The sequence below is a fragment of the Copadichromis virginalis genome, linkage group LG7 (genome assembly GCF_057382275.1).
Source record: "Copadichromis virginalis isolate Kocher_CV1m ecotype Utaka linkage group LG7, C_Virginalis_male_GT1.1, whole genome shotgun sequence".
Taxonomy (NCBI): Eukaryota; Metazoa; Chordata; class Actinopteri; order Cichliformes; family Cichlidae; genus Copadichromis; species Copadichromis virginalis.
In genome coordinates, this window is record NC_140624.1 from 25,087,037 (window position 1) to 25,099,323 (window position 12,287).

A 12,287-nucleotide genomic window follows, 5' to 3' on the forward strand; every position below is an offset into this window, starting at 1 on the left:
ATAATTTATGTAATTGTAATATTACTCATATTCACGATAAATAAATTCATATGTAAGGTAGAGACCCAACAGTAATACAAAGAAACCCCCAACAATCAGACGACTATGAGCGAGTACTTGGCAACAGTGGGAAGGAAAAACTCTCTTTTAACAGGAAGAAATCTCCAGCAGGCTCAGGGAGGGCATCTATTTCCTGCAACTGCTTGGGGTTTAGGGGCAGGAGACAGGACAAAAAACACACTGTGGACACAGAGAAATGAATAACGCATATGCATGGTGAGTGAAAAGATCTGAGAAAAAGTAGTGCTCAGTGCAACATGGGAAGCCCCCAGCAGCCTAGGCCTATTGCTGCGTAATTAAGTGAGGATTCAGGGCCACCTGAGCCAGGCTTAACTTATAGGCTTTATCAAAAAGGAAAATTTTAAGCCTAATTTTCAAAGTAGCAATGTCAAAATCCTGAGCCCAAACTCAGAGCTCCTCTTTCAACATGATATATGATAAATATGGAGAAAACCCAGCTCTTGTAAATATTTAGTTTACCCTCCATCATTAATAACACCATTCAGTTGATATTGCAGCAACATGGAAGAAGATCTGATAGCTAGATAAATCTGAAAATCTGATATCGTGAGCACTAAAATCTCCATGTGTTCTTCATAAATCCTGGGTACATTCATACCTTTACTTTGTAGTCCAGTAGTGTTCATACCACATGTTAATGTTAATGTCAATGCCAGATTTAAAAAAAGTTGGTGGTTGTCTCCTTCTCTACCTGTAGGACCCTGTGATCAGTGACATCTTCCCAACATTTGGGCCAAAGTCAGGAAACACCATGCTGACCATTACAGGAGCAAACCTGGATACGGGAAGCAAGCGAGAGGTGACAATAGGGAATGCAATCTGCAACGTTCAGAGGTACGATCACTCTTTTTTTCTTAATGCTACCTTTGTTTTCTGTTTGGCTTACACAGATATATTGTCTGTATGGATAATTTCAAGTTAGCTTTTTTAGTTGTGGGCTTTTGGGGAGGGTTTTTTTTTTCATGTCATCAGAAAAGAATATACAAGTGTTTATTGTGCCTTAGCATTACTTTCATTTTAGGGAGACTTTTTTTTTGCCTAGCATTAGCCTTTGCAGAAAGGCTAATAAAATTAAATGATCTTTTTTCATTATCTCTTGTTTTTCTTGCTCTTGTCCTCATTCTATACTTTTTTCTGCTCTACAAGCAGAATTACCTGCAGGACCGATGAGAAAAACGCATGAATAGCCTCTTGGACAATGCTTACCATTGTACATACTAAAAAAACCCAATACATCATTTGTTTTTACTCACTCACCCTGACCTCATCTTTATCACCACCATCAGCTGGTCATCCAACATGGTGACTTGTAAGACGCCACCATATGCGGTTCTCTCAAGCCAAACTGTGAAGCTGACAGTGGATTCGGTGGAGCGCCGCGCCCCTATGCAGTTCACCTACAACCAAGACCCGATCATCAACAACATCCAGCCCTCACGCTCCTTTGTGAGGTTAGAGTTTAGTTTATTAAGATCCCCATTGGCCCCTGCGATAGCTGTAGCTACTCTTCCTAGGCTCTGACGAACTTTTCAACAAAAAAACCTTTTTCATATCTAAAACAGTCATTCAAATGATTCATAATGAATTCTGATATCATTTATAGCCACATCTGTGTGATGGCCAGAGTTGAACTGCTTACTACATATTTAAGCCCATTTCTTTAAAAAAAAAAAAAAAAAAGGTGGGAAGCAATGATTTACAAATCTCATAAATCCATATTTTATTCACAGTAGGGCATAGAAAACATTTCAGCTGTTTAAACTGAGGCATTTTACTATTTCACAAAAAATATTAGCTCACTTTGAATTCGAGGGCAGCAACATGTCTTAAAAAGGTTGCAATGGGAGCAACAAAAGGCTGGAAATGTAAGTGGTGCTAAAAAGAAACAACTGCAGTTGTCAGTTTTATTCATATAGCTTAAAATCACAACGACAGTCACCTCAAGGGGCTTTGTATTGTAAGATAAATACTCTATAGTAATACAATACAATAATTTGGCATCTAATTAGGTCTGTTGGCAATAGGTCATTATCATAATTGGGTATAAAAGAGCATCTTAGAGCTTGGAAGAGTTTCTTAGAAGTGTAGACGGGCAGGGTTTCACCCATCTGCAAAATACTACACCTTCAATTGTGATAAGTGATGCAGTGGTGTCACTGCATGGGCTCAGGAACACTTACAGAAAACACTGTCTGTGAACAAAGTTCACCACCATGTCGTGATAGCGACACAGTGATACAGAGAAGAAGCCATATATGAACATGATCCAGAAAGGCTGCTATCTTGGGCCAAAGCTCATTTAAAATGGACTGAGGCAAAGTGGGAAAAAAAATTCTGTGGTCACATGAATCAAAATTTCAAATTCCTTTTGGAAACATGGGCCAGACCAAGAGGATTGTTATAATTCCTCAGTTTAAATGCCTGATGGTTAGGTGGAGCAGCTGCCTACTGAATTGGCAGCATGCACATCTGGTAAGGCACCAAACAATGCTGAAAGGTATATACAGGTTTTAGAGCAATTCATGCTCCCATTTAGACAATGTTTTTTTTTCAGGGAACATCTTGCTTATTTCAGCAAGACAACAGTAAAATGTATACTGCATCTATTTGAACAGTATGGCTTCATAGCAGAAGAGTATGGGTATGGAAACAGTCTACCTGCAGTCCAAACCCTTCCCCTACTGAAAACATTTGGAGAATTAATAAAACAAAAAGTACAACAAAGCAAACACAGGACAGCTAGAATCCTCAATCTGACAGAAATGGTAAAACATTCCTCTCACGTTTTCTCCTTTTCTATCTTCTATTGTGAATAAAATATGTTTGGGATTTGTAAATCAGTGCATCCTGTTATTATTTAAATTTTACCGAGCATCCCACCTTTTTTGTAAGTGGAATTGTATTTATTTTGGATATCAGTTTGCAGTCTCAGCAAATTTCCTCTGAATATAAGCTGAGACATATATTTCTTGACCCAAGATGAAGTACGAAAGAGTGAGTTGGCGTTTCGACTGCCGATTAATGCTTTAGTTTTTACAGCAGTAGGAAATGAGTGGGAGGTGATGAGTGGCTAAACTGCTAACGCTAACAGCTGGTCACTCCCTGTAGGATTCTACTGTTTCCCCTTCTGATGCTAATGCTAATATCCTTTCTCTCCCACCTCACTGTAGCGGAGGCTGCACAGTGTCGGCTCACGGTTTTTTCCTCAAGTCCGGCCTTCAACCCATGATGCTTGTCTCCATTGGTCAGAATACTGAGACCTTCCATGTGGTAAGTACAATTCGGATTTAAACATTAAAATGAGAGTTGTCAGTGAATCTATATTTAAGTAGATGAAGAAATGCAAGTTTGAAATTTGGTTTTCCACTGGTTTGAAAAATACAGTCTAGAGATGATGATACTTTGGAGATGGCCACCTCTCCTTCCTTGTTTTTGTACATCAGTTCAAACGTCAATTCAACATAATAGAAAAAAGCCACTGTTTAAAGCTATGTGGTTTTTTCAAAAAATCATGAAAATGTAAACATGAATATGTCATGTAAACCTTTTGGTTCCTAATTTACGTTTCTGAGTTTAGGTCTTGAGGCTTCTCATATCCTGGGCCGCATTAAATCACATGATGAACAGCAGCAGGCGAAATGGAGAAAAATAAACATTCCAGTGCCTCACTATCACATGCATGGTATTGCCATTATGCATACCCACGCTTCCACAAACCTCTTAGAAGAAAAAAAGATTTCTCCACAATAGTAAAAAGCTAAAGTTTCAGACAGACATGAGAAGAAAGGAAATGGAAAATCCACAGTCTGATCTGCAGGATCCAGCTGCAACCTCTGACTCATGCACAGTAGCAGAAGCAAAGCCTTTAGGATGCTCTGGCTCACCTCACCTCCGTCAGGTTTTATTCCACTTATTGCACGAAAGTGATACACACACACATACACGTACACACACGCACCACTTTACAGTGAAAGCCTGGAGGTGTTTTAAATTATACAACACATCCACACACGTCTTTCACCACGCTGTCTGTGGCCCTTTAAAATTGCTAAAATTGATGTATCTCAATTATAAAAGCCTTAAGAAGTTGTTAAATGTATATAAAATGTCATCCAGGTCATAAGTCAAAGGCAAGGGACTGGTTTGAGTTACAGTGACATTTCTACTGACTAATCCGGCCCATTAGACTCTTGATAAATGACATTTTATAGCTCATATATTATATTACCTGAACAAGAGGATCATATTTGAACAGAGGGAAGCTGTACAATGTAATCATTAAGGTTAAATGCACTTTTTTTCTACCAGTCCACATGGCCTTAGTGTTATACTTCCTGCATTTGAGAGTATTTGAGGGTCTGCCTGGGTCCAAATGTGGCTATCCACTTACCCTCTACATTGTTGTGACTGCTCTGACTTACCCATGCAGACATTACGCTATCCATGCATTACGCTACAGGTTATTAAAATGACTTTGTCCACAATGTGTGCAGCTGAGATTATATAATTTCATTTAGGACATCTCACCGAAGTGCCAGTGCAGTTACACTGTGGTTCACTGCAAAATGACATTCAAACTATTTCACATTGTAAGTCAGAGTGTTTTTATGGATGATGTTACTGAATGGGATGGACAGTTTTGCTTCACTTCCCAGCAAAAAGATGAAGATCTTCAATGTAAAGCACAGGCGAGAGAAAGGGAAAAAAACTTCTTGGCGAGTGTTTTGCTGTCTTAGCAAAGTTTTCATGTTGCAGCCAGAATAATTCAGTCCTGTCTGAAGTAACAGTGCTGACCGCATAAACTACCCAGCGTGGTTTCCGACGATGTGAACTTACTGATCCTCTGATCCACTCTCATAGTGCACTTGGATAACAGTCTCACGGCTTGGGTTTCATTGCAGTTGCTGTTAAAATGATACCATTTTTTCTCCTTTAAGAGAGAAAGTAAATTAAGTAAGTTTAACCTCTTCTTGTCCTGCCAGCTGAAACTAAACAGAAACTGTTGCTCTTACTTTCCTGTAACTTCTCCAATTGCATAATCGGTTGGAAAATGGTTCTAAGAAATGTTCTTTGAGACTAAACGTGGCGTGTTTTTCTGGTGGTTCAAAACAAACAAACAGGTCCTTTCACACAGGGAATGTGTGCCCTGTCTCTTTGTGTGTTGTTTGCTTTAGGGAGGCGGTTTAAGGGCAAGAAGTGTAATGATGTTATCTGTTATCCTGAAACGCTCCTGCAGGTTCAGTCAGGAGATAATAATAAGCTTGCTAAATACACACGAATACCTGAACAAAACACCTACTCTAATGGAATAAGACCTCCATTTCAAATCTTAGTGGCAGAATATCCTTTTATCTGTCTTTGTTTTTCTGTCACACTTTTAAAAACACACACGCACACACAGTCTGCACTGTCTCATCTTTCATTTTCCCTTTCTCTGGTCATTGACCTGCGTTCAGGTCATCACTTGATGGGTCTCAAGGGAGCTCAGGCTTCATTACACACCAACAGCATGAGCAGATGCAACTCTGAAATTAGCCTGATGATCCAAAATTACTAGTTCCTATTCCTACTTCATCCATCAAGTAGACGGACCTCCCAGTGTAGCTGTTATCACTGCGTATTTTGTTGGCGAACTTCCACTGAGTTCCTCTGAGAGACAGTAGGTTTTTTCTTGGTTTTTTTAATTCCTTTATTATTTTTCTTTCTTCATTAGTGTTTCTCTAGCATCCAGTATGAGGGGAAAAAAAGACAATCTGTCCACTTCACGTGCCAAGATTTGCCTACTTCATGTTATTTTGCCTTTTGAGTTACACTGACATTCTCTGTTCTCTTGTCGACACATTGCTTTGCTTTTTTAATTTTCTACCCTGTGTGAACAGTTAGCAGGGGTGTAGATTTTTGACTGACCAGTGGGTGATGCCACATCTCTGTTTAGTTAATTAAATCACGTTTTACTTCACGTGCACATCAAAAAACAAACATTGCTGAATTACAGTTTTGAAAAATGCAGTCATCAGTTTCAGTTTGTAGCAAATTGTTACAGCCAAATGTGACTGCTGTAATTTCATCTGTAGTTTTATGGGATGTGTAGGGCCATTTTGCTTTTTAAAGGGGTTTTTTATGTGTCACCTGGTCCTACGGTAATGGAAGCTTATATGCGGTTGGTCATGGTCTAGTTCACTTTAAAGGTATTAACACATTTTGTGACAGTGTGTGTGTCTAAGATGACTGAAGGCATGTTTAAGTGAACCTTCGACCTCAGAGATTATCGTTCATTTTGAACCGGAATAACAGACCAAAGAATAGCAAGGACGAATTTCAGGCTTTCCTGGAAAGGGCAAGAGAAAGCATGAAGTGAAATGCTTGTATAAAAAGGGCTATTATTACTAATGATTTAGGAAGGGATCATGCCCCATAGGGCTCCAGCTGTCGCCTGTTAAATTCTTTCCAGTAAACGGGATGGGTTAAGCCATAGCCTAGGAAAGGACAGTATAAGTGTCTCATTGTAAGTCTCATTGTGTCTCATTGCACGGATCGTTCACAAATGGACAACACAGAAGTTTCTATCGCCAAGAGTAATGTGAGCCGGCGTGTCATGGCTCTAGAACTGTGTTCATGTGATCAGCTTAGTGTCCGAGAAGCTGTTAAAGAATGAAAACCTGCCATCCAATCAGATGAGATCTTCAGCCCTGAGATCTTCACACTAAAACAGGTTGTAGAAAAAAACCAAGACCTACTGAGAAACCAACAGCAGAGATTTAGGGGTCTCAGCTAGAGCCAGAGCATAAAAAAACAGCCAGTGTTGACTTGATATCTGGCCTTTAGATCTCCAGTAAAGCCCAGTCTCAGCCAATCTCAGCTTTCCCACAAACATCAAAGAGATTTCTTTTATGCTCCATCGTGAAAAGCTGGCATGGTCACAAAGTCAAAGGAGGCTACATATACACACAAAAAAACCCAGCAAAATGTCATCTGTGAATTTTCACATTGCTCCTAACACAAAGCTCGGGGAGTGGAGTTCATGATGCCAGGACTGCTTTGCTGTACTGCACCATCACAGATAGTTTGGTTTAACTGGAGGCTTCACCACAGCCAGACACCTGTTGCCTGAATTCACAGATTGGCTTGTTTCGTGTCAGACGCCTCTTCCTATCTCATCCTGGAGGAAATAATCCTTCCAGCTGACACCTGAATGCCTCACAGAGTTTCTTTACTTTCCCATGGCCCCCCACAGCTGGTAGGTGTCTGAAAGTATTTGTTCCTGTTAGACCTGCGCTGTTGCTAAAATATGAGGCCGTAAGATAAAAGTGGTACCAGCCATTTATCAAGAAAAAACAGTTGTTGTCAACAATAAACAGGTAATTAATGCCAGATATGTCAATCTGTGGGTTAAAACATATCAAACAGTTCCAAAACCTGATTTTGAGGATTTCAAATAAACTTATGTTTATTTGATAACCCATAAAGTACTCTTGCAAAGAGTTCATTATATTATAGATAAACATATTTAATGTAGTGTAGTCCAGCTCAGCAACTGAAAAGAGATAAGTAAGAGCATATATAAAAAGACAGTGTCTTAGGGGGGTGCAAAATGCATTATATAAAAGGCAAAATAAGAAATAATAAAACTGACACTAAAAAGCTGAGCAAAGATGCAGCTGAAGTGAAGTCTTTAAACCCAAAGTGTATGACCGCACAACGCAGTGTGGTAGGAAGCAGCTCCGGTATAAATCACTCTTGATGTGACAAGCACTTTTGTACGTGGGAGCTCCGTTATGACTTGGCTTTTTCACAGGCTGTTACACTAATGATCCTTCGGGGACAGCAGAGGTTTTTGGGATCGCTGGTTCTCTCATCACCCCACAGTAAACCTCTTGGCTCACTTGCTGTCCAGCTTGCCCAGCAATTGTATTCACAGCTGCTCCCAACTTAAAGCCCGTCACCTTCTCTCCTTAAATAAGAGGAGACATCAACCAAACAATGAATCTGACTGCAGTTTCCACTAATTCACAGGATATTTTTCCTTTCACTGCACCCATGGGAGGCAAGGAGGAGGGGGTTTGCCCTTCGTCCTATTCTGTCCGCTCCTTATTGATATGTAAACGAGAGAGGCGCATTGGATTGCTTTTGTTATGAGACCTGGGAGCTACCCTCACACACTAACACACACTTTATGTTTGCTTTTTGTGTTTTGATTGTGTTTGTGCACTTTATGTCTGCGTTTAAGCATTTGCAGATGAACATTTCCTCTGCATGTGTTTGTATGTGTCCATTTGGGCGACTCACCAGGGAATCAGATTGGCAAATGTGTGAGGAAGTTTCAGCCACACTTCAACAATACTGCTGTTCCTGCAGTCAGAGCACCTCTCCAGGGAGGCAGATATCAATCAGTATGTTAGAAGTCAGATTTCAGCCAGTCTGCCAAGTGATTTTACATATAACAAACTATACTGACTCCATAATACATTGTTTCCCAACTGGTCTAACCCCATGAAAAACGCTGGTTCTTTATTCTCAAGTCATAGTCTTAAGAATTCAGATCTCCCATTGTGAAGAAAATACACTGAAAATATTAAAGTGTAAAGGGGCCTATTCTATAGTTCTTCTGATTATTTGCTCCTTGAGAACAAATGATTTGAATAGCGGGTGCATGGCGATTTCTTTGCCCACACCCATGGAGATGATTGCTTTCACTGATAGATTAAAAAAAACCACAAAACGTGAAGAGCAGTGAGCCGCTGCGTCCGTGCACGCCACCATCTTGTAGCCAAGATCATTAGAGATAAGAAAAAACAGTCCACACAGGGAGTGAGTCACTCATCTACCATTGCGTTGAAGATGACGGTTTGTCACTAGCAGTTATTCCAGGTTCCAGTTGCATAGATAACCCTCTAATGTATGTACTACCAGGTGATATGTTAATCACCAGTATCCTGCTCTCATTGGCAGTTGCTTCAATTGTTTGCCTTAAAGTTTAAAAAGAAAAAATCTCCGGACCTGTCTATTTCACATCACCATTGGTTTTTTCACACGTAATAATTTCAGATTGCAAAATATCATTGACATTTTATGGCTCTGCATTGCTACATTACTGCTAGACACAGACAGAAATAAAGTAAAATGATAATAGGTCCCATTTAAAGTGCACTTGGAGCTGATTCAGGTTTCCCTGTTGCTTACAGTATAGGGAACCCAGCCTACTGTTTATTAACTGGGAGCCACTGAAATAATTGTGAACTGTTTGCAGTATTCATTTAAGGTTTTAGTCCAGTATTCTCACACAGATACTCAAAATTACTAGCAGCTGGCTGGCTGTTGGTTAGGTGCAGAGAAGACCAGGGGTAAGGTGTCTATCCATACAATCATCCAATCCAGCCTCTGGCACTTATTCAAATCAGTCAGTCAGCAGTCTTCATCTGTCTCAAGCAACACAAACACACACTTTGGAGGATGGAGTGAAAAAGACACACACACCCTAGCTCTAATGGGAGGAGCCAAACATATAAACAACATGGCACATGATCCATTATCATAAGACTGTGCATCTGCAAGCTGCTTTGCAACCCATCTCATGCTGATTTAAATCAGCTCTATTCTATGCTGTTACTGCTCTCCTCATCTCATTCAGTCAGAAAAGCATGGCAGTCGTGGAACAGACGTGTGCTGCTGAATTTTAGTCTTCATTTGGCTGTTGTGGTCTACCTGTTTGTTATGCTATTACTCAGTGATTATTCAATGATTATTGACATGTCTCTTTAAGTGTCACATAACTGGCATTCAAGGCTGAAAATACAAAGGATGTTAAATATGCTACTTTGTTTTTCAGGGGGGGAAAAATTGCACTATTGCTTTAGAGCAACTGAAAACCATCCATGGCATATCCTACCCATTTTGGCCCTGGACACTGTCACAAGAGAGATTCTTTATTTCAAGAGTTTCACTTCCTGTATAAATAGAAGTTAAAAATCTCTAAAGAACTTCATTAAATGACAGTAAAGACTCACAAAAACATCCGTGTGCCTGCACAGCAGGTGTTTTTCCACCTCCCACTCCTGCTCTCAAGGACACATCTACTTTTGTAACCCAGAAGATAAACACAGTCTATCATTACCAAAGAGCAAATATCAACATTGATCTTTCAGCACACAGACAAGCAAATATGGTTTGTTCTGTGAGCACCTACATGGAAGCATATAATGCCATCACACTTTCTAACGGCTTTCTGTCACTTGCATGGGTATTTGCTTTGTGTAATGGCTAAACCCTTTCTTTTATTCTCTAAGCTTGACCTCTGTACCGGAGTCTGGACATAAACCTAAATCCAGTGTTGTCTCCTTTAGTCCAAAAAATAAAACAGCATGGTTACAGGGAGAAGATAAGTTAGCAAATCATTGTGTAATCATTATTAGCTTAAATGTGAAGGCATGTGAAAAACTTTCAGATTAGTATTGCAATTGCAGTGATATGTACAGAAACCAACATGCAGATGTTCAGCATAGTAGTAGGTTAGTGCTGACCTCTGTCGTACTGTCTTTGCAGTGGATTTCCCTTACGTGAGTCTGTGGCACTCTAACATTTCATGTTTCCCTTATATAAGCACACCGTGCAACATCATATGGATATACAAAGACACAAAGTCCAGCTTTAGACCTTAAGTCAACCACATCGTGTTTAGATCTCTGCCTGGAGATGTCAGCCTCAGTGTCTCAATCCCTGTTGGATACCTTTATTAATGTTAAACAACATGAAACTGCCACACCTCAAAGGGCTGTTTTCTATTTTCCAAGCTGTCTGTCTCTCACTGGGGGCCTTAGCGAGCACAAAAGCTGTGAGGCCTATGTGGGTGGAATCCAACAAAGGATAAAACTCTGTTGTGCCCCTAGGCTACACGTGTAAACACAGCAGTGGCTGACAGCAGGCACAGTCCCATGTAATGTGTTGAGTGTAAGAGAAGCTCCCAAATGAAGAATTATTACATCGTTGCTCTACAGAGTGACTGAATCAAGAGCTTAACCCAGTACCAAGTATCAAGAGTAGTTGAAGAGTTGCATGCGTGCAGATGTGTGTCTGTAATTTTAAAGACTGGGTCAGAGAGGTGCCAAAAATCAATTTGTTGTGGTTTTTTAATGGTTGCTGCTCTTTATGTATCATTAAAGGTTAAGCTTAGAGCGAGCAGTCAAGAAAGGGAGTTGGTTTTATGCAGTTTGGACTATTTTTGAATGGCCCTTTTTTTCTTTTTTACACTGTTTTAAGTCACAACAAGAAGCTGAGAATAGATTTCCATAAATCTAAATTGGATCATTTGAATGGTTCTTCTGTAGTCAGATACAGAGAAAAGAAATAGTACATAAATCTGGAAAAAGTAAGATATATTTTGATATAGTGTCTACAAATAACTTGGATTCCTTTATTTGTGAACATGTGTCTCTGATCACCCAGACATTATTATCTTAATTCCTTGCAACCTTACATCAGAGCTTGTAAGCTTCTTAATAAAAGAAACACCCTGGAGTTTAACAAGGAAAGTGTTTTTTCCCCAGAGTATCTGAGTAGTTTGCTATGGTTTTGGTTTTGTTCTGTTTTTTCAATGAACTAAAATGATCTTGAAAGGTGTCTGCATTTCCACAGTGGTCTAATGCATTTTTATCTGTCTATTGTCCCACCTGTCTTTCCACCAGAGCTGTGTGTATGGTGAAAATCAGACTTCCATCCAGTGCACAACACCCTCTCTGGTCAAACTGGGCATGCAGCCGCCGGTCATCACCAGGGTGTCATTTGTCCTGGACGGCTATTCAACTAAACAGTTGGATATGATCTATGTGGAGGACCCGCTATTCCAGGACCCTAAGCTCACTTCTAAGGACAACAAGAGCATAGTGGAGCTCAAAGTGAGGAGATTTGCACAATAAACCAACTTTTAACATTATGAACTTTCAATGCAGTGTTCAGTGAAAAATGACCCGGCTACAGTCCATAGCTAAGAAAATCTCTTCCTATGTGCTGCAACAAATTTCAGTTTCAAGTTCAAGAAATGCTTTGCTCGCTTGACAAGAGCAAGACAAAGGTGCAGAAGAAAAATAGAACAAAAACAGAAGAAATCATTAGTGTTTGTATTCTATTCTGTATTGTTAAGTTCACAAGTTAGATTGACAAGTTTGAGACAGGTGGAAGTTCACACCCCATAGTTCCTGCGCTTTACCTTCCAG

The 12,287-nt window shown here is 39.9% G+C and overlaps 1 protein-coding gene across 2 annotated transcripts in view; it reads left to right on the plus strand.

Annotated features, from left to right (window-relative positions):
- The window catches only part of met (MET proto-oncogene, receptor tyrosine kinase), a 69,767-nt gene that overhangs the window by 34,828 nt on the left and 22,652 nt on the right, over window positions 1-12,287 (plus strand). For both annotated transcript variants that reach the window (XM_085462661.1, XM_085462662.1), the window contains exons 8-11: window positions 779-915; window positions 1,368-1,532; window positions 3,252-3,351; window positions 11,760-11,969. In XM_085462661.1, coding sequence (XP_085318787.1) covers window positions 779-915; window positions 1,368-1,532; window positions 3,252-3,351; window positions 11,760-11,969 — 612 coding nt within the window. The remainder of the gene's footprint in view (window positions 1-778; window positions 916-1,367; window positions 1,533-3,251; window positions 3,352-11,759; window positions 11,970-12,287) is intronic.